The 23,107-nt window shown below is 35.5% G+C and overlaps 2 protein-coding genes across 3 annotated transcripts; both read left to right on the forward strand.

The window, feature by feature from the left end:
- LOC103704816 (auxin-responsive protein IAA25-like) lies at positions 1-6,675 on the forward strand. The gene is made up of 5 exons (XM_008788268.4): positions 1-862; positions 4,665-4,963; positions 6,033-6,150; positions 6,274-6,335; positions 6,413-6,675. The coding sequence occupies exons 1-5, from the start codon at positions 477-479 to the stop codon at positions 6,442-6,444; spliced, it is 897 nt and encodes a 298-aa protein (XP_008786490.1). The 5' UTR covers positions 1-476; the 3' UTR covers positions 6,445-6,675.
- Positions 6,676-18,907: 12,232 nt separating this feature from the next.
- Positions 18,908-22,815, forward strand: LOC103704814 (amino acid permease 6-like). Of its 2 annotated transcripts, none has more exons than XM_008788267.4 (6): positions 18,908-19,062; positions 20,691-20,924; positions 21,020-21,113; positions 21,214-21,562; positions 21,882-22,109; positions 22,204-22,815. In XM_008788267.4, exons 1-6 carry the CDS (start codon positions 19,026-19,028, stop codon positions 22,633-22,635), a joined length of 1,374 nt encoding a protein of 457 aa, XP_008786489.1. In that variant the 5' UTR covers positions 18,908-19,025; the 3' UTR covers positions 22,636-22,815. The 2 variants fall into 2 exon arrangements, with proteins under 2 accessions (XP_008786489.1, XP_017697688.1); XM_017842199.2 differs by lacking the exon at positions 18,908-19,062 and adding an exon at positions 19,065-19,166.
- Positions 22,816-23,107: the final 292 nt, after the last annotated feature.

A 23,107-nucleotide genomic window follows, 5' to 3' on the forward strand; every position in this document is an offset into this window, starting at 1 on the left:
CTCAACGACTCAATTATAGTAGCGAGCTGTAGGCGCAGCAGCAGTGATTTGTGAAGCGAAAAAGAGAGCACTTGGGAAGCTTAACCAAATCATTTCATAGCAAAATAACAAGAAGTCTGTACTGTGACAGAGTCCCTACAACACAATAAACACACAACCATCCTTCCTTCATTAGCGTATGCAATGTAAACTCCGACGTTCCTCTTGGCTCTTGCTTAGGCCACCACAGTCCCTACAAGCCTCCGGCTCAGTTTTTATTTTTTTATCTGCCACTCCACCTCCTGTTCTCCCCCATCTCTCACCCCTTCAAACCCCTTAAGGAAGCCTTCCTCTCCATCCCTTTCCCCTCTCCCTCATTCTTCACAAACTTTGTACTATCTCTCTCTCTCTCTCTCTCTCTCTGTGTGTGTGCGCGTCTCCTCCGAAAAAATATTTCTGTACCTTATATTTCAATAGTAAAACAAGAAACAAGCAGCATGAAGGCCATACTGTTTGAAACCCCACCCAAAGAAAAGGCAGGCCGATGGGGTGGAGGAGAGTTGCATGAAGATAGAGCTAAGGAAACAGCCAGTGGCTTGCAGAACCACCTTGAGCTGAGGCTTGGCATCTCCTTAAACAACGGCTCGGACGACACGGTAGCTACCCCCACCAGCGATGGACGATCTCGTGGAGGGAGCAGACCGAGTTTCTTCACCACACCGGATGGGCTACATCTCCAGGCGGCCGAGACATGGCTTCCTCAAAGCCGTACTGGATTCATTCACCCATGGAGTCTTGCTGCCCGGCAACAGAAGGCCGTCCTCGAGCAAGCTCACCACAATCCCAATCCTCCTCCTCCTCCTCCTTCTTCTACCATACCAAGGTTGGTCCCTCTCTCTTCTTCTTCTACTAGTAACTAATAAGAGTACCACTACTTGTTTCAATTTCAACATGCATGATAGGTACGTTGATCTGCCGGAACATGCTAAAGGCAAATATTTTTGCTGCTGTTTGTGCACGTAATTAAAGCATGGCTAGATTAAAATTGAGCGCTAGAGTCTTAGATAGCATTTGGTTGCTGATGAACAAATTTTAGAAGGGCCGGACATCCCTTGTACTGCTGTTGGAGGACTAGACATAATCCACCGAGTGGTAAAGAGAGTAAGATGCATCTAATGTGCATTTAATCTCAAAATATTTTAGATTTTATTGCAAAGAAAAAGTCATATATGTGTTTATAGAGCGAAAAAGGAAAATTGATAAACGGAGGGACTAGGACCCTTGTATAAGTCCATTCTACAAAAATAGTGGAAATTAATTAACCATTTATATCCCATTAAGTATAAACTTCTGTGTCGTGCCTTTTTAAGCATTTGGCAAATATATTCCTCTAAATGATGGACATCGATCCCCAATTTATTCGGCAACTGATCAAGCCATAGGTTATAAATCTGTTGGGCATACTGATAGAGGCATTGGAAAATGAATAAGTGTAGTAGTATGTGAGCCATGGTATACATGGCCTCAAAATAGGTATATATATGCTCCTAATTTGATGTGGCATCAGCCTTTGCTGAGATTTATGCCTTGTGGTTTAGCTTGTAGGAATTTGAATTATAGAGTACCACAATGCACATGTATATGAGTTGAGGAGGTGCCAATCGTGGGGCCAAATGGATCCCCTCGTGCTTTGATGGAACTTGTATTTTTTTCTTCTTTGTATATTCAAAGGGAAAAAACTCAGACTCAAACCCTTAGGAATGTCATAATCTAGGACCTCACTTAAAAAGACTAGCCAAAAGGTATTTTTTGAGTTTCGGAATATAAGTACTTAAGATCTTCTCGACAAATAACCGATGTGGGACTAAACATACGTTTGTACAGGTCCTCACAAGAGGTTTGACCATTTATTTGGTCCATCTAGCTCTTTTTTCCATATTGGAATGGCTCACCCACTTATGGAGAGAGAGAGAGAGAGAGAGAGAGAGCGATATCGAATTACTTGTTAAGTAATCTAGAAATCTAGTTAATTTACATTGAATTGACAAATGATAACTAAAATTATGTGTTAATTGATATAACATAATAGGCCTATTCTTTAAGAGGCTACAATCTAGCAACTTTGTTTAATCTCATGCCAAAGTGGTGATCTAGGTTTCACAAATATATATTCTTTAAGCGAAAAAAAAGATATTGCTATGGCGTAAACCAAATTTTTAGTATCAAAATGATGGGCTGGTGGTTTATGAGGAGTTGGAATACCAATTTCATAAAAAAAAAAAAAAAATCAGTTCAACAAGTTTTGGAGAGATTTCAGGGAAGATAAAGCATTTTTGAAAGAAAAAGATAAAGAAAAATATAACAGAAAGATAGATAAAGAAGATGATTTTTTTTTATTTTAAATTTTATGTTCATATTTTGCTTGATTAAAGTAAATGGTTTTCAAAACAAGGCTAACATGCCAATGTAGGAAGATATTCTGAAACCTAGGAACTCCATTTAAGCAAAATTTTCTATTTCATTAATTAAGAAAAATATACCAACATACATCTGATTATTTATAACTTGTTTTGTGCAAACCATTGAGAAACCATAAACTTATGTAACTAATATATTTATATAAGTTTTGATGTCTGAAACGCTGGCATACAATAGCATTCCTACTTTAAAAAAATATGACTACTAATAGTTGAACCAATATGGTATTTTTTTAATGTAACCTGATGCATATAAATTATAGACAAAAATGAAAATCATATAAATATGAATATAATGATCTTGCCATGGAATGGACTACCTAGAAGTAACCTATATTTTGCTTAATATTTTTGAACTCCTTTTTTAAAAAAAAATAAAAGAGAGGAGTATACATTAAGTTTTAATATAAATTGAAATACAAATCCAAATTTGCACAAGGATTCAACTTTATTGACTGTGAGCTGACCCCTCCCATTAGTAATAGCTTTTATCATCATTTGTAAGCATCTTAAATATAACTATGATCCCCCCCCTCCCTTTCTTTTAAACAGTGCAACACAAGGTTAAACATCAGCAGTCCTACTAAACAAACAAAAACTTGAATCAACTCTTGCTTTCTCATCAAGAGATGGAGGATAGTGATCAGTCCACATGATCTGCCTGCATGTCCATGATTTTATTTTAAAAGATTTCAAAAGAAACTTCTGATTTGGCTTTACATTGATAGCTGTACATGATTTCCTCGATTCCCTCTGTCTATAGTTGACAATGAGTCAAACCTTGACACACACACACACACACATACTTACAGATCTTGGCACATTAGGAAATGCACTATATATTCAACAAACTTTCATGATATAGTAAATAAAATAAAAATAATATATATATATATATTTTAAATTTTAAAGTTTTACACAACAATCATAAATAGGAAAATTAGGTGCGATATAGACAGCAATATCGTATTTATTCTCTTAACTTTTTTTTTTGCATGAATGTCCTTGTATAAACTGACAATAAGTTCGCTTCCTTTACATTCTATTTTATAATAGTCATGTATGACTAATTCTATGCTTGGTCCATTAAGCATCACCAATCATGTAATGGCATGATGCACTTGCACTAATGTGAGACATAACATGTACTCAATCTAATATGTGATCGATAAAATGATGATAAAAATAAGAATAATAATATGAGAAAGCACTTTCATGTAACCATAATAGTTTCTCTAAATGTTTATTTTTCAAAAACCAATTTAATACCATGTTGTTTACTCGGCAAGGTCCCAAACAGCAAGTCCCAAATGCTGACTTCCACCTTATGCCCATTTAAATGGGCTGGGCTTGCAGACCCATAATATATCAATGGGCCAAAGAAATATTTATACTAGACAATAGAAGAATCCCATCAATTAATGGACTTGTCTTTCCATTCCCACTTCTACACCCACAGGTTTTGCAATTGCCCTAAGCCCTTGCTACAAAATGCTTAATGTACAATGAATTCCTGGCTGCATATCCTATTAGGGTTCACTAAATAAATGAGATTCATGTACATTTATATCTTTAAAATGTCCTTGCACTGAAAGGAGTCCATATCAATGTTTCATCAATAGGGTTATCCCATTATATAGCCCCTTCCAAAAATAGTTGCTTATTCATTTTTAGAGTAAAAAAATAGTGACTACTATAGCAAATATAATGGCCGTATACACCCAATTTAGTCTTTGATTATAATTTTAGAAGAAATGGCATCTTCATGGATTGTCATTTGTAGTCATGATGGAACAATAATAAGCAAAGATGGTTAGATAATGGCGTTTTCTAAATGTCGATTGTTATGCTCTAGTTTTCCTAGATTAGAAAAAAGTGGAGGGCCTTTTTTGTCATTTTAGCATAAATCTAGATTACCACCTGGTTATATAGTGATTCCTACATTTGGCAACTCAAACGTCTCTATTTCTGTGGGCTCTTCACTATATATAAGTCGAACAAAACATACCAACTTTCCCACTTCCATCACCTTCCACCAAGGTTTAACAATCTTCTTCCATGTATATTAACAAAGATTTATCTTTCTTTCCTCCTTATTCTTTCAATTTTGTCAAGTATTGTTTTTCTAAGAGAGCATTTTTGTGAATTATTGTTGTTATGCCTCGTTTGATACCTTAATATGGTTTTATTGTATCGATTATTTTACAGAACCACGCATCAACAATCTTTTTCACCAGTCGTGGGCTGGCCTCCAATTTGTGCTTTCCGGAAGAATTTAGTAGATCCACAATCATTGAAATCTGAGATGGATGAGGAAAAGGATGCGAAAAGAGTAAAGCTGGTAGAGGCGGAAGCCATAATCAAAGAGCTTGAGGTAAAACCTACAATGTTTGTGAAAGTAAATATGGAAGGATGCTTTGTTGGAAGGAAGATTGACTTGAAGGCTCATGATAGCTATAAATCGCTCTTTCATGCCCTCAAAAAAATGTTCGACAACTTTCTCTCAAGTAAGTAACATGAAATCTAATTAGAGATTTGGCTTTTTAAATTTGGATCCCCTTGATCAAATGATGTTCTTCCATTTATTTTATGGCTTCTTGGCATTATGAGAAAGTTAGTTTTTCTTTATATATTTAATGGTCTTATTTATCTTTTATTTTATTCTCTTTTTAACAGTTTTGTTTCTTTCCATTTAAAAACCTAGATTAAGTTGAACTTTTGCATAATTTTTTCTATTTTTGAATTATTTAGTGTTCAATATAATAATTTGATACTTATGCATAAAAAATATATACGGATTTGCTTGCATATGGATGGTTTATTAATGTGCACCAGTTTTTATCATCATATACATTACTATTAAGTAGATGTTATATTCTTTTTCTCATTTCTTTTTGGTATTTCTTGAAGCAATATTATATATAAAGTTATTTTCTTAATTTTAGTTTAATTGTGATTGTTTTGTATGGCACGACTATTTTAGAGATTCATCCAGTGCCCTATTGCAAGAGTATCTTTTTTTTTTCTTTTCCTTTATTGAAGAATAAGATCAATTACTACTTTATTTATTTATATGACTAATTTATTAAATTTATCTTCACTTTTGCTGCCACAAATTCAAGCAAGACTTCATTCTATAATGCATTTGACTTTTTTTAATCTTTATATTGATAGATCTTTTTCTTCGTATTATCATTTCAAAGAATTTGTTGATTTAGTTTATATGATAAAATTTTTGTATTTGGCCATTTTACATGAATCAAACAATTATATATAAGGTTCTTATATTTTATGAAATTCTTATAAAGTATTCATGTTATCGTTCTGTTTGTATATATGCAATAAACTAATGAAGTAGGTTACTTTACATCTCTTTTATCTTTATATTCTAATTATATAAATCTTAGTACATATTTATTTTTTTCATATGAAAATTCTAATTAGAAATAAAAATTTATTTTGAATAGTATTCTTACCATCTTAATGTTCATTTTCTAATATGTTTAATACATATATAAATTAAATATGCTAATATTATTTTTTTATTTAAATAGATATGTATTTTTTTACTTTCAGTTAATGACTCAAACAACTCTAATGAGGAAGAACAAGATGAAGTGGCTTCTTCCGACTTCATTCTTATTTATGAAGATCATGAAGGTGATAGAATGCTTGTGGGAGATGTGCCATGGAAGTATGTATCTTATTACTTAATTATTTGAGATAATTTTAATTCCTAAATCTTTTCTAGAAATATAAATGCTTATATACTTTAAGATATGCTACTTGAAGAAAAATTAATATAAAAAAATTGCAGGTTATTTCTCGCTTCAGTAAAAAGGCTATATATTGGCCATAATCCTAATGCACCAAATAAAGGTATGGTTATATGGAAACTTTTTTTTTTCATGAGCTTCTATTTCTTTCAGTAATTATATTATTTTATAAATCTGCAGTTAATGGAGAAGTACCTGGAGATCAAAACTAAGCAAGTAATCAATAAAGCAAAATGATGAGAGAAAAGAGGCAATATGTTGTAATCAATTTACTCTTTACATTTTGTTACATGTTGTGCTTTATCTTTAATTTGTTGTGAGTGAGGGTTTAATAATGTAATTCAATCATTTCGTCATGCTTATCTAGTATTGGGACTTGTATCATGTATGCCTTAGTTAATCAAATCAAAATTCAAGATATATGATAATTGGACTCGATGTCATTATTAGCTTGAATTGTGAGCATTCTATTGTTTTCATTTAAAATATATTTTATTATTGTATTCATCCAGTATAGTATTATGTCATTTTATTCTTCTAATGCCATTTCTTGGGGCAAGTCATGTGACAATATATCGGTAATTGTAACTTAGGAAAACAAGCAATTTAATATTGATTGATTATCTAAAAAGGATTGCTAACAGATATGAGGTGCCTGGTTAACTTGTTGGAATCATAAAAATCAGTATAAGGCTCTCTAGAATGAGTAAATCTGATATTATGTTTAATATAGTGGATATAAATTAAATTTCTTTTTACATAGCAAACAAATATTGACTCTCAACTTACTCTTTGAACTTGAAACCAAATTATAATCATGATATGTGATAACATTGAAAAGTTTATTATTTTATAAGAATGAGGTAAGAATAAATTGATACTAATAAGGAGATAAACTTGGTATCAAAATTAAATGGTTAATTTTGTATCATACCATTCATTGTCAAAGTTAAATGGTTTTTTTTAAATGCAAGTCAGTTTTACATAATAAAGTTAGCAAGTCTTACAAACCACATAAAAATTCTATATCTCGAGAATTCATACGTAAGCCTCAACTAGGTATTTGTAGATAGTATTTTCTAAATATATAAAGTCAATTCGGCAGCACCTTTTGGTCTATGTTTGAAGTTTGCAAGTTAGAAACTATAAGTAATTTAAAACATTGAGGCTTAATAAATGGCCTATAAATAATTTTTTATTTTATATTAGAGTTATCAACACTTGCTAACTTTGTATAAATATATATCTTATGATTATAAGTAATTCAAGGCTTTCATACAAAATGAAGTTGGCAAAATCTGCCAGCTTCATGCAAAGCTTGTAATTTAAGAACTTAAAAGTAATTTTATAACCTGCAAAGGAGTGAAATACTCACCCTCGATATTATTCTGTAGTAGAATATAAAAAATGTTATCCATGTATTTTTATTAAAAATAAATTAATAAACATAATGTATACAATGAGATATTTTTTTATTTTTAATAAAACTTATTTAAATATTTTTTAATAAAACTTGTCAAATAAAAATAATGAGAAATGTTATAAGAGGAATTGGAATCTTTGATCTTGTCTTTAAGAGACACATGCTTTATGTTACCCAGATGGGATAAGAGAAATGTGATGTGAGAAAATAAGGAAGAGATAAATAGAGCGTAGAACTAGATTATGCATGTAATTTTAATTTTTAAATAATAAATTTATATAAATAAATATATAATAAATGTTACTTTAACTAGAACCAGTGGAAGGAGTGGGGAAATATGAATAGCACGAGATTGGAGAATGCAGGATAGGAAATATGGATGGTTATATACCTCTCATACAAATTCACATTAGAGTTGGCATTTTATAGTAGACTAGAGTATGACATGTGCAACTCACATTGTCGGAAAAATATGAACAATGGAATATAGTAGGAAATATATATACATGTATATGTATACGCATGTATATATATATAAATAAATATATATGTATAATGTATGTATGTATTGATGAGCCTTGAGAAGAGTTCGCACTTCTAGATGCTCATATTGAAAGAGAATTCTATATATAGGAAAAGTGGGGAACATCACACTCTTGGAAAGATGTGAAAATGTTGATAATGCTAAAGCCTGACGCAAGGCAAACACCAAAATATGCATTACATAGTAGATAAGTGCTGCTTTATAGCACCACTCTACTCCCTATTTAGAGCACCAATTCTCCTTTAGCAATTAAGGATTGGTGTAATGCATGGGGTCATGTTGATGACAGGTAGGCCACATGTGCTAGCCTAGAAATCACCATGGGTTAATACTATAGTGGAGATAAGAGTGGTCTAATGAAGGAAAATATCTTATCCATGAATTTTGATGGCTTAAGAGTAGTTTTGGAGAAAAAAAGGTATTCCAATTTTCAACTGGTGAGAAAGTAACTTTTCTATGTTTCTTATGGATTTTTCTTTTCTATGAAATATAGAGATCTTATTTCCATGAAAATGTTACTATTCCATCTCTCTCTTTTAAAAACTTCAACCAAATAAGAGGTCATTCTTCATTTTTCCGTTGACTATACTTTTTCCTCTTCTTTTTTCGCGAACCAAACGAGTCCTACGAATTGGTGCAATATATGATGTAATGTTGATGACAGGTAGGCCACACGTGCTAGCCTAGAAATCACCATGGGTTAATTCTACAGGGGAGCTAAGAGTGGACCAATGAAGCTTTTTTCCATAGTACATTTAATACTCTCTCTCTCTCTCTCTCTCTCTCTCTCTCTCTCTCTCTCTCTATATATATATATATATATATATATATATATATATATATAACTTTAGGTGTAATCGACCGTCTGTTTAACTATCTCATATGTGTGAGATGAAAATTCAGTATCAAGAAAATGTCATAGAATTAAAAACTAAACATAGTCATGATAAATCTCAAGTCTCCATAATTCTTGCTACTATAATACGAAAACCGAAAAAAAAAAATTTATGTTAGAAATTGAGAACCTTCATCTTATTAGAATCTTTTTTTTCAAAAAATATATTTTTAGAAAACTGACCTATCTCGAAACTCTGAAAAAAAAACCCTTTCAAGAGAAAAAATTGATTTATCATAGGTACTTAAAAGTAAGTTTAGATTCCATCAGGGATGTCTGAATAAATTTACCACCAATTCCTTCTACCCTAAACCAAGACGACCGAAGGATTCCAGTGTCGACGGCCCGATGGCTGAATCCTTTTCCCTCGCGCGAAAAAAGAGACTTGCAAGGGGCCATTTATCGCAGGTCAGTGTGTCCAAGTTCCGTTCCCATGGTTAGGGTTTGTCTGATTTCTATTCTCCATTGCCGGATTCCTCTCTCCTTTGGATGCGGATCATATTATATTTTGAAGATTTGGGAAATCTAGAGTGATCCAATTATATTATTTGATGTTTGTTTATTTTTATTGCTAGCTGTTATCTTTTCCATAATCACTTAATTTGGTCGTCTGTGGCTCTGCCACCTGAGCTCGGTGGTCTTTATCTCACTATAGTTGAACTCCAAACCATTCATTTCTTGTTGTGTTTTTATTCAGCTAGCTATGATTTTTATGAAGCATGAAGTAGTTTTGTGTTGGAGTGAGTTTGCCAGAAAGATAAAAGAATGTTATGCCAAGAGTCTTTGAAATCTTTGCTTGCTTTAATGTTGCAGGAAATCTTTGCTTGCTTTAATGTTGCAAGAAGCTCTTTTGTTTTTGTTAAAAACAAGAAGCTCTTCCTATGCGAAAAAAAAGACCCTGTTTATCATTTGGCAGCTCATTATCATGGTCTATCACGTTGTTATTGTTATTACCCAGGATGTGGACCTTGGTTCTCTTCCAAGGGCAAGCCATTACGGAGAGGTGCCAACCAATTGACCTAAGAGTTGTTGGCAATAAAACTTTATTTATTGATTAGGGAATAAATTGATTCAACACTTTGTGACTGCGAACTTCTTCTTCTTCTTCTTCTCCTCCTTTCCAAAGATTTGAGTCTTGGATCTCCTCCATGGGCAAGCCCTTAGGCGAGAGGTGCCAACCAACTGATCTAACAATTGTTGGTGATAAAACTTCATTTATTGACTGACACTTTTTAATTTCATGCTTTCATTTTTGTAATCAGATGACTGCAAACATTGGGAAGTAAATTGATTTTCTTGTTCAAACAAACAAAATTTGAATTGTTATTAAACTAAGATATTTGCATAGTGCAAGGATACTTGTGTGCTTCCTGAATATAATTGTGTTGAATCATTTTTCAATGAATAACCTGTGTACTTTTTCTCACTGTTTCATAGTGTGGGATTGACTGACAAATCTATTATATCTGTGGCTTGGAACGGGTTTTAGATGTGAAGAAACTGGTACCATAAAAGATGACACATGATTAAGTTAAGAATAGTTGTAGTTATCCAATAGTAATGGGCATTGGATATCAGAAGTTGAGGAAACCATATTAAACAAGAGGGTGCCAGTTTTGGAACTAACTCGTCTTTGGGCCCAGAATCTTAATAAAGCACACAAAGCTCCCATTATTTTTGAGAAAAGCTAATTTACTAGAACTGGCAAAAAAATGCTTTTGAAGGAACTAGTGTGTAAGGGAATATGACCTCAAGAATTTATCAGTTGCCAAGTATCTTGGTCAAATTGTATATTTCTGATATTTAATGGATCCAGAAGCTCAGGAATATGGTCTAACTATGGTGAGGATTTCTTCTCATTTAAGTTCCTATTCCCTCCATGATAGGAAAATCATGAAATCCTTTGTTTGACATCTATATGTAGCTCCAGTGGCTCCTTTTCACTCAAAGGCTGCTATTTTCCATGCTTTAAGAAACAACCATTTGGTAAAAGAAAAGAAAATCCATTACACAGTGAGTTATTGCTGCAATCAATTTAGTGTAACTACTTCCTAAAGTCTTCAAATGTTCAGAGATCTCTCCACTCTTGCTGCATTTAAAGAAAAAAAAAATCAATACAATTGGAAAACAGTTAGAGAGGGACAGAGGAATGTCAAATTACTCTTTCAAGTAAGTTAAGTGGGTATTGGATGGGGAAAACTTGAAATATATACTCTACATTATTAAAACTCGAAATTAGAAAATCAGGGAATACTCCCAAGTTACTTTTTTCAACAAGTTTGTACTAGAATTTGGAGTCCACTCGGACCAAAACTTTTTTTATTTACAAGATTGAAAAGGTAAGAAAATGGCTGAGAATGCACTTTTGACATGTGACCATGGTAGTATTTAGAGTACTATGCAGAGTACGAGGCAAAATGCAAGTTGGATGCTATGCACTACACCTCCTTATCCACCTCCCCTTCCTCATGCACCACCTCCTCTCCTCCTCCTCCTCCATAACCCTCCTCCCCCTTCTCAGCTTCCTTCTTCACCCTGTTTGTACTCCCTCTCCAACTCCGTCACCTCTCTTCTCACCTCCTTCTCTTCCTCTTCTTCCATATAGGCACCCACCTGGTTGCCCGTGGCCTGCCTGGGTGATATGCGGTACACTGAATGCGTGCACACCAGAATAGCATCGTAGAATCTTGGTTCATAAAGCATAAAAACTTTATAAAATAATTTGAGCCCTTTAAATTTAAGCCTGTGATATTAGAAGCTGTCGCCTTAAGAATTATAGGAATTACCTAAAATTTCCGATTCTTGATGGCCTGTCTGCCTTTGCAAGGATACTTCATGTGTGGGTGCTGATTTTATCCTTGAAACATGCAAACTAAATGCTTTGTTTCCCATTGCAAGAAAGCTCTCCTAATACATAACCATTCATGAAGGATGCTTGATGCCTAAGGTAATGCTGGAAGCACCTGAACTCTGAAATTTTGATTACTAATAGACTAGATGATAACCTGTAAGAGAAGTAGAAGATTATCGGAACCCCAGAATGCAAGTAGCAGCTATGTACCTTCCAATAGTTGCCACTTGAAAATAGAACTCAGGAGTCAAATGACTATAACCAGCATCCTGAAGAATTGGAACCAGAGTGTTGTTTAGTAATTCAACATGGACGAAAGATGTAGCTGTCTCCACAGGAAGAGACAATTGTTGAGCATTACAAACAGGAACAAGATTCTGTTGGTTGCAGTTATTTGTCTTCAAACAACTTCTATTAGTACACTCTTTTCATTCTATCATCATGCAGCACAGTACTTACAACTTGCTTGACTTGCGGATGCATAAATTTGATGCATTTTAGATGTAGTTGCATGCTCCATCTTACAACTGCAATGCAACGATCAATGGGAATTTTCCTGTTTGTTTCTTGTGTTTGTTGAGCTTATCTGATGGATCTGTGCATGCATACATACATTAAAAGCACGTACACCAAAAGTATATGCTTTCCATAGTAGGCATTGAATCTTTTAGATCATAATTGGGTGAATTCCGAGAGAAATTGGCTCTGAGGATTCTGCCAATTATATTGCAAAAGAATCTTCTGTTGAGAGACTTTTTCAATCATGCTCGTGCACAGAAGCCTTTTCCTTGTCCTTCAGTCCATGTGAAATTATCCTGCATCTTTAAAGCAACAGACGTATCAATATGATCCAGCTCCTTTTATGCTGCAATGGCAGCAATGAATTAACAGTAAAGCCTCGTTCATAGGGCTTTCGTGACTGAACATGTTGCTCCATTTCATAATCCTTTATATATGCTAGTACTTTATTAATAGTAAGAAAGGAACCATATAAGAACAATTTATTGTGAAATACATGACAGAATTATGATGATGGTGCAATCATAATCCATCACAGCCATTTTATGGTACTGAAATTGTTTGGTTTTATTTTTTAATTATTTTATGTACAGAGCAATGGCAAGACTGCACTTGAATGTGATGCTTGTATTTCAATAGCTTGGCCAGCAACCATAAGAGTGCTCACTTAAAATGTTTGGCAGAGGAAACCTTAACTAGAGATCATTACAAGGTCGTGTTCAACTTTTTTCCTTTTCCTTTCATTTCCCCTACCAATTTAGTTGCATGGTTCAGATGATGATGATTGTTTGTTATTAAGCGAACATCCAAACCCTAGTTGTGACCCAAGAACAATCTGTACTCTGCAGGATGTACTCGGGGTATTGAGGCATGAAACATTTTTTTATATTTAGGATGAAACTTCCAAGATTGGGAAAGAGAATACCAATAGGCACCATTTTTAGGTAATTAACACCATGCTTCTGTGAATGGGAGCTATGAGTATGACATCATATTTTATTGCTTGGACTAGAAAATGACCGAACCCCACAACTCCATCAGGCAACTTTCAGTCAGAGACTCAGAGGTCCTCGGTAAAACCATCAGGATACTTCACCAGCAGCACTGGCAGCTTCAAGTAATAACTATGGTTTAGAAAAGTACTATTGGCAAAAAAAGAAGAAGAAAAACAGAACTTTTATTATTATTATTATTATTATTTGGTAAACATTCAAGAACTCTCATTTAGTATATGTACCTTTAAGATAATTTCAAAATATTTTCTAACCAGAGTTTATAACATTATTCTTCGTTAGCAAAACAAAATTTGAATCAGGTCTATTTAAGCAGAGGGAAGCCAAGTAATAAAGAGCATTTGCTTAATTAGTTTTTACTTGAAATTTTGATATTTTTCAGTTCCTCTCTTGTTGATTCAAGTATATTTCTATTCAATCACTAGTTAATTACTGAATTGAAGAAATACCAAAGTAAAAAAAAAAAATCGCTAACAGAATTATGAGGAAAACAACAATCTAAAGCCAACTAAAGAGGATATGATAATCAGAACACTAGCAAGAAGACAAAACAAGGTAGCATGTTAGAGGATGAAATTGGCATTTGTGCCATACTATTGCTCATATGATGGAAAAGAAAGATGAATTGAATTTTCTCTTAGTTTCACTGAGAACTTGAATTTTCTCTTATGATGGAAAAGAAAGATGAATTGAATTTTCTCTTGCTATTGCTCATATGATGGAAAAGAAAGATGAATTGAATTTTCTCTTAGTTTCACTGAGAACTTGAATTTTCTCTTATGATGGAAAAGAAAGATGAATTGAATTTTCTCTTGCTATTGCTCATATGATGGAAAAGAAAGATGAATTGAATTTTCTCTTAGTTTCACTGAGAACTTGTTTTGGGTTAATTTTGTAAAGAAAATCAAAGAGAGTTGTGCAGCGATATCTCGCCTTGAGATGCTTCTTGTATCATCATCTCATCTAAGTTCTTGGAGAGGGACAAACTTTTGATTTTCTTTCTCAAAATCTGTATCACTTAGAGGGGAAAAGTTTCAGGATGGTTAGAAATGTTTTACATAAATATCTATTTTGAAATTTTCATTTCACAATCACACACTGGAGAAAAGAGAAGATTTCTCTTCGAAAAACTTTCTTTCACTTTCCTGTCAATCAAACAAAGTCTTAATTTTTCTTGACTATAAATTATCTGATAGAGAAGATTCTCTTTGAAACTTTCTTATCCTCTTCGAAGAATGAGCAAGGAAACTGAGATCCTTAAAAAAACCCTATCGTGAACATGTCAATCAATAGAAGCCCAAAAAAAAAAAAAAAAGAAGTCTCCCACTACTGTAATAAAAAAAGTTGGAAATAAGAACATGCGAGGACCTGTAGGGCCAAGAGGATATATTACAACGTAAGACGATGGGTCTTCATCTTTCAAATAATTAAAAACATCCGAATTTATAGCTTTCAGAAAGAAAAGTTGTTATTCTCTCCTGTTCTTCTGGCTTTGCACAGACTTACATAAGTTTTATATGGCAGAACCTGCTTTGCGTTCTAAACAAAATAAAATGATCTCGTCGCAAAAACGACACCCAGCGTGCAACCTTTGAGCTCAGACCACTACCGAAAAGCTAACATCTTATGTGATGAGACCCGGACCCTTTAAAGCTATGCAATCAGTGCGGCACTAGCCAGAGAGAGCCTTCTCCTTTTCTATAGTTCTTTCCTTTAATAATTGCTCTCTTTTCTAGACTTGTGACCTTTCATGAGAATATATGCAATGAGCTCTGGTGGAACACGCGTATGCATAGAAAACTCAATCAAACGCAATACCGAATGGGATTTGATTAATGTCGCACGTAACTTGGACAGATTAGCTTGACTCAGAAGTATTTAAAAAGGTTTTAATGGTGTCAATATATCGTCATGGTGAAGTCTCTCTCATTATCTACGAACCTCTTCCCTTCAAATCAATAATAAATAGTTTTTTAAAAAATATTAATATCAAATTTATTTGTAGAATATTATTGAGGATTGTAGAATATATTTTTTTCTCTCGAGTTGTGTACGTTACCACCTTAACGTTCTCTTATGGCTGGTAGTGTAGTTATTATTGGAACAACATTGTTTTCTTTACTTGCTAAGAAAAAAGAAAACAAACCCCAATTCTCTTGGAAGTCATATTGTCAAGCTTTTAAGTTGGAACATCAATGATAAACAAAGAGCTTCAAGGGCTCGTTCAATCTGATATCTTGCCAACCACCTCTGCATTCTTTTTATTTATTGATGAAAAAGCGAGGCATTCTTATGTAGTCGCTAGTTTTAAACCGGACCTTGGCACCTCTCCCATCATCCCTTGCGTTGGAGAAGTTTTGGAATATTGATTCGAAATGATGGTGAGCGTCTAATCTGTCTCTCAAAAAGAAAGTGCTCCAAAAAAACAAATCCTGCCATCGTTCTTTAAAAAAGATCTCATATATATGACGCAGGAGCCCAACCAGCATTTATCCCTGCTCATTTGCAAGCTAACATAAAGCATAAACCAAGGGAATGCATCCTCCAGCATCAGCAGTCATGGCAGAACTCTGTCGATTGTGCAATCTGGCAAAAAAGAAGACGAATTGGCCAAGAAATCAAAAAGAGAGCAATCATCAGACTTCTCTCTCTTTCCTCCCCTCTCTAGCTTCAGCTTTTGGCAAAGGCTATGGTGAAATAGGTGCTGTGGCCTTTGAAGTCGAAGCACTAGCGCGAAGTTCTTGGATTCTTGATGCCTCTCAAAACCACTAATGAAACCAAGGCTGGCTCACAAGCCATGAATTCTTTAGAGAGGCAACCACTCGACAAGTGGTCTGTGGGGGAACTCCGGGGGACAAAAAAAGGGAAAAACCCAAGAAGAAAAGAAGAAAAGGGGTTGGTGTAGGTATCCTACGAGGATTGCACCCACCCAGAAAGCAGAAAAGATTGAGACCCAAAACGACCTCCAAGTTGATGCCTTGTTTGAATTTGCTATTGCAATGCACCCGGACAAAGCACCGAACTTGTAACAATGCTTTTACCTTTCTTGGATTCTTTTGGATAATATTCCTTCACGTACGTAGAGTAGGTGCCAAACCTTTGGTGCAATACGTGGGGTCTGTGGGGTCTTTTGTCAGGCCCCATATATCACCTTTCTCCCCAGCTTTTCTGTGGAAAAAATCCGGCTTGTGCGCGTATTCTGTGCATGCATGCACTGGGATGCACGAAGAATTCTCCTCCTTTTATATTGGCTTCAATCGATCATATTTCAAGGGGAAACGTGACTTCCATGTTGTTGAGCATATTCTATACAGAATGTGGTTGACAAATAGATTAGATTAATTTGGTTTTCCTGATGTAAAGCACCAGAGAAAAACCTATATTTTGAGGACAATTGAAGGAAACAATAAATAAACCGCTTTGTTTACCATGGTTTATGACTTTCCATGCATTTGTCATAAACTTCCGCATATTTTGGATTTTTTTTGTTGGCAGCTTGCTGCATGCATATCATTTCCTGCATGAATTACGCAGGGTGGCAACTAAATTATGAATTATCTCCTCAAGTTAAGGAGCCTGCGTTATGGGTCACCAATTGGTGAATCTAGGTGAAGTATTATAGGCTGAAAACGTGGACTAGAGAATTTCTATTGCTTATGCTACACCAACCTCCATTTAACTACCAGTGAATTTCTTAACAAGCAATACTCCATCACTTCTATTGTTTATACTAGTCTTCAAAATTTAAATGAGTGGTCCATTCTATGCAATCAAGAAAACCTACTAGCTTTAGAGAGAATGTGGAGCAAAATCAAGAATATTTTATAGCCTCTTCCTATTGTTTGATTTTCATTGGGTTCTTATTATTCATCCCTTCATCTCTTTAACTGATCTTGTTCTCTCTTCCAAGATGTAAATTCTTTTTATCTTTATTAATAAAACTGAGTGGCTCCTTTTAGCCTCCCTCTCTTCTCTTTGAACTATACATAAAAGCTCGCTCTTTCAGTTCCGGCTTATTGAATAGGGCTGCTTCCCCTAACAACACAACTACAACTGGCATTCTGAAAAATCCATGAATCGGCAACCCGACTTAACACTTACTTAATGTTCTCCGCTCAATCCTCTCAAAGGGCGAGGGCATAGTAGGCTAAAAGCAGTGATCAATCTCCCTTTCCTTTGTAGCTCGTTGGGTCAGAGAGTTTTGTTTGGAGGCATTTGCGAACATGGTTGCAAATTCTTCAGAGATTGATTTATAATTAATGTTGAGTTTATACATGAGAATATGATTTTTAACCTATATGTTAGCGATCTTTCTTTTAATTTATGTTACTTATCTAACAAAGAAGCCTATGCACTTTTAGTATTTTTTTTTGGCATTTTGCTTGAGTGCTAAAATAACGAACAACTCTAACAAACACTCTGAAAAAAAAAGGATTAGTGCTTCAAGAAAAATAACGGTCCAGGTTGCAGGATATTATATTATGCAAAGATTTTAGACAATCTAAAACCTGGTCTCTTTGGAGTATTTTTAAGAATTGTTAATCTGCCACCCGGTTTTATTAAAACAGATGAAAGAAATTACAAGTTCTAAAGAGCATATTTACATGGATTAAAGAAAAATAAGCAGAAGGTAGAACAACAGAGTTTCAGAGCCAGATAACAGCATGTGGAGTTTCCTTTCATGTTTAACGGTTTTTCGAGAGAATTTGCAATGCTTCTATTTATTTTATAATTTACTTGTTTATTTTTGGCAATCCTTCCGTTTATTTTTCTTCAAGAAAATGTTATGTTCCTGTGGATTTACTCAGTATTTGTTCACATTGTCGGTAAGATGTATAGATCCAGGTCATCGATGACACAGTTCTAATTTAAGTTGTGGGCTTCAAGTAGTAAACGCATCTTTATTTTGGTTTAATCCAATTTTGACTTACTGATCAAAGTAAACACTGTATTTACCCAAATTGTACAGATGATAGCAATAATGTTTGTGGGCAGACACAAAATCAAGAAAATATACAATTCTAAATGACTAGATAAAGCATTGGGAAGAACCATGGCCTGCTTCATTGGAATCCACATGGCAGATAATTAGTGGGACTTGGAATATCTGAAGTTCTAGTTTTTTTTTTTTCTTTCAGAAAATTCATAGACAAGGAATGGTACTATATCTCTTTAAAGATTTGCAATGGGTAATTCTATCCATTCATCTCCTCAAAAGTATGTGGATTTTCTGATTCTAATTGCCTTCTTTGGAGGTAACTGCATCCCTCCCTTTTATAGGTGTTTTGGGATCTCTTAATGCATTGGCTCTTCACTGTCTCCAGTAGATGAAATGATGGCCGGGCATTTGAAATACGTACATGGGCATTTCCGTCATGAAAATATTATCTAGGTGGCTGACACTAGTATATAATACTGAGCCACCAGCTCCATGGTGCACTCTTCCATGTTCATATATACTATGGAGATGCAGCCCTTCTCTTCTCTCATTTAATTTGTGACTGTGTGTGAGTGTGTGTGTCTGTGTGTGAGAGAGGGAGAGAGAGCAATGAAAGACGTTGAGGGAGGTAACCATGAAAGGCAAGGTAGCTAAATCAAGTTTTTTTTGATGATTATGTTCTTTACACGCAGCAGTTCATTGAAGTTCAATAAAATTTGTAGCCACAAATGAATAAATCTGATGGATTCGGTATTCCCTTCCTCTCCCAATTTTGTTTTTCTTGTTCTATTATTTTTTTCCCTTCTTTTGTTTTGAATTCACAATTTAAGTTCATGTTAGAAGTGGGTGAGTTGAGACTTAATCGTATAAGATTGGTTATATTGCATGCGTACTTATGTTTTTTTGTTTTTTTTATAATCAATTCTTTGTTCTTTAGAAGTAAATTTCCTTTTATTTGTTTTTATCATAGCTGATAAAAAAGAGCGACGCAAAACTTATGTTCATCTGGGAAAGAGCGCCTAATGTAGCATGTATGATTTTGTCTAATGAGCAAAGCTATGACAAAATATACTTGAGGAAGTCCTATAGCTGCTCACAACTGGAGCAGGGGGGCCTTCTTCTTTCCTGATATGAGTTACGCGCGTCTATAGCTAGCTTTTTCCTGATAGGAACCTTTCAAGGGGTATTTTTATCGGGTCATTATTCTATAGGGTATCCTTTTCAATTAAGTATATATGATGATGATGGATTCTTCATGGATTGCTGGAAATTAAGAACTACTACCATCAGAAAATTATTTAAATTATGTATGAATCGTATATTAAAATTTACCATCAAGATAACCATCTTCTTGTTTATCATTGAAATTAAAGAATAGGTCAAAACTTGGCTTAGAAGAATGTTTGTTGTTCATGGTAATAGTGTCTTTCCCTCTTTTATGCATGATCATTTGTATATATAAACCCAACCTAGTAACAATCCAGAACCTCCTGGATAAGTACCCAAGATCTATCCAGAAAATAACCGATGTGGGACTAAACACATGTGTCCCCTAGTTCACATAGGTTATGGATCATGTTTGCTCTGATACCGTTTATGACAATTTAGGATCTTACCCAAAATGACTAGTCAAATGATATTATTTGGGTTCTTTAATTCTGTATAAGTATCCAATATCTATCCAACGAATAACCGATATGGAACTAAACAGACGCCCACATGAGTCCTCACATACAGTTTCGAAACCAAGCAGCTTGCTTGAAATCACACTATCATAGATATACGATTGGTATATTATTTTTTGAGAACTAGGACTAGAGGAAATCCAGCAGAAATCTGGGCGAAAGCTAGTATCATCTTCTACTCGTGCCTACAATCAAACTGAGGGCCCCTCTTATATGCCGCTTATATGGGTGGTCATCATAGCTATAGCGTGAAGAGGGAGCTAAGAGTTCTCAATGCAGCCAAGCTATTGCATAACATCTGGAAATGGCCCGCACCATCGGTCAAAAATGGGCCTGGATGTGAGCCCAAATTTATTCTCTCTCTCTCTCTCTCTCTCTCTCTCTCTCTGTGTGTGTGTGTGTGTGTGTGTGTGTGTGTGTGTGTGTGTGTGTGTGGGTCTGGTCCTTCTGTGCTTGATCAATGGGCTTGGACCAGTTCAGGGCCATGAATTTCTTAAGCACTCCATGGTCCAAGAGACCTCTTTGAGATGAGTCTCGTTTCAAAGCAGTGCTTTAACATGGTCTTCATGTCCTCAACCTCTGCATGCAGGAACCTTGTGGTCCGCAACAGCTCACATCGTCGCAGCCGTGATAGGCTCTGGTGCACTAGCGCTTGCATGGAGTGTTGCTCAGTTGGGTTGGATGGTCGGGCCTGTCGTTCTCTTTGGCTTCTCCTGCGTCACCTACTACACCTCCACTCTCCTGGCCAACTGCTATAGGTTCCCCGATCCGATAAATGGGACCATCAATCGCTCGTATATTGATGCAGTTAGATCCTATCTAGGTAACCTCGACCTTCAGAAGAATCGCAATGTTGATATCCTCTAATTAAGTTCACTACGTTAATATACATATACCACCTCTTGCTTCTTCTTCAAGGACCAAGAAAAGTGTTCTTCTGTGGATGTGCTCAGTATGTGAATCTATGGGGAACTCTAGTGGGCTACACTATAACAGCCAGTACTAGCATGATGTAAGTCCATTTTATTTCAATTATATTCATGTTTTTTCTTTTCTTTTGAGCAACCTCGATTGGCTTCATGAGGGTGCTTATTCTTTGTGTGCTGCTGAAGTGCGGTGAAGCGAGCGAGCTGCTTCCATAGGCATGGGCATGGTGCGAGATGTGATGCTTCTGGGAGCATGTACATGGTGGTATTTGGGGTGTTTCAACTTATTCTGTCGCAGTTTCCGAGCTTGGAGAACATAACATGCCTCTCTGTGGTGGCGGTGGCGACAGCATTCGGTTATTCCTTCATCAGCCTCGGCCTCTGTATCGGTAAATGGGTGTCTCATGGTGACTTCAGAGGGACATTAGCTGGTGCTACCGATGGATCATCAGGTCACAAGGCATTTAATGTGCTCCTCTCCCTCGGAAACATGGCTTTTTCTTATACTTTCGCCGATATCTTGATCGAGATACAGGTAAATCCTTGTTATCTCCAAGCTAATTAATGATTCTTTCTTTTACCGACGCACACATTTTAGTAGTTTCTTCTGTACATATCCATCGATCGCTTGATGGGTTCAGACCTAAGCAAACCTGGATATAAGTTGACTCTGGATAGTCCATTGTGGGACTCAAGAGCTTTAATAGAATAAGCAAATAGATTCACTAAGCATATTATATCTATCCTACAAGTGTTTCCATTAAATTGCTCTGAACAAGTACTCGCTATGAATTCATCAACTCGAATAAATAAGCGCTAAACTTAGAGAGGTGTTGCAATTTCCTAAATGATAGGATACATTGAAGTCACCACCCCCCGAAAACAAGACCATGAAGAAGGCGACGTTCTACGGAATTGGGCTGACCACCATCTTCTACCTATCGCTTGGTTGCACAGGATATGCTGCATTCGGAAATGATGCTCCTGGTAACATCCTCGCTGGCTCTGGATTCTATGAGCCCTTCTGGCTTGTCGACATAGCCAATATATGTGTCGTAGTTCATCTCATTGGAGCATACCAGGTATAAATCTAATTCAAGCATTGGAACAGTATGCTTTCGCATTACCTGAATCACCACAAGTCGATCTTTTATTGACTTTAATTACTCCCTTCAGGTCTACGCTCAACCAATCTTCTTCAGGTTTGAGAATTATATTGCTTCCCAATGGCCAGAAGCCAAGTTCATCCACACAACCTACTATGTCAGAGTGCCGTTCGCAGAGGCTGGCTCGCTGAGCTTCACGCTGTCGAAGCTCGTCCTGCGAACTATCTTCATCATGTTCACGACTTTGGTCGCCATGCTGCTGCCTTTCTTTAATGCAGTTCTAGGCCTTATTGGTGCTTTAGGCTTCTGGCCGCTATCAGTTTACTTTCCAGTGGGCATGCACATCGCTCAGAAAAAGATCAGCAGGGGAGCACCAAAATGGTTCTTGCTGCAGGGTCTTAGTTTCCTTTGTCTACTAATCTCTCTTGCTGCCAGCATTGGCTCTGTGGCTGATATTGTACGTAACCTTAAGGTTGCTGCTCCTTTCAAGACTGTTTACTAGGGGGTGTGCAGATGAATCCACACAAACTCATGTTGCTGCTGGAATTAACTGTGATGTAAGGAAATTAATATGAGAAGACAAATATAAATTAAAAAAAAAAAAAATCGGACTCTAGGCCTTGAAGGAGGTCAGACACTTGTGGTGGTACTTCCTGAGAAATTAGAACATAATTATTAATCACTCGAAGAGCTATCCTTCTCGGATTGTTGATTGAGCCGGTTGAAATGCATCTCATAATCTTCATGGAATGAATCTGGTGAACTTGCCCCTCTCTTTTATCTCAAAAAACAAAAAATGATACTGATTTTTTTTTTCTGAATTTATTGACCCCGAATCTCAGACATGTTCATCGATCAGAACTTTGATATCACAGGCCTAAACATGCCTGATGTGCCACAGATGAGTTTATAACTCTGATGCTGCCTTGAAGCAAGATAAGTGGATTGTTACACTGCAAGAAGTATGGATGCAA

This window comes from Phoenix dactylifera, chromosome 14, assembly GCF_009389715.1.
Source record: "Phoenix dactylifera cultivar Barhee BC4 chromosome 14, palm_55x_up_171113_PBpolish2nd_filt_p, whole genome shotgun sequence".
Lineage (NCBI taxonomy): Eukaryota > Viridiplantae > Streptophyta > Magnoliopsida > Arecales > Arecaceae > Phoenix > Phoenix dactylifera.

What these genes read in the sequence shown, in the direction of transcription:
- LOC103704816 (XM_008788268.4), top strand. Translation starts at nt 477, where the DNA reads ATGAAGGCCATACTGTTTGAAACCCCACCCAAAGAAAAGGCAGGCCGA. An exon ending in GTGGGAGATGTGCCATGGAA is followed by an intron (nt 6,151 to 6,273) that starts GTATGTATCTTA and finishes AAAAAATTGCAG; the next exon opens with GTTATTTCTCGCTTCAGTAA. An exon ending in TCCTAATGCACCAAATAAAG is followed by an intron (nt 6,336 to 6,412) that starts GTATGGTTATAT and finishes ATAAATCTGCAG; the next exon opens with TTAATGGAGAAGTACCTGGA.
- LOC103704814 (XM_008788267.4), top strand. Translation starts at nt 19,026, where the DNA reads ATGAAAGACGTTGAGGGAGGTAACCATGAAAGGCAAG. An exon ending in AGGTAACCATGAAAGGCAAG is followed by an intron (nt 19,063 to 20,690) that starts GTAGCTAAATCA and finishes CTCTGCATGCAG; the next exon opens with GAACCTTGTGGTCCGCAACA. An exon ending in TGCAGTTAGATCCTATCTAG is followed by an intron (nt 20,925 to 21,019) that starts GTAACCTCGACC and finishes TTCTTCTTCAAG; the next exon opens with GACCAAGAAAAGTGTTCTTC.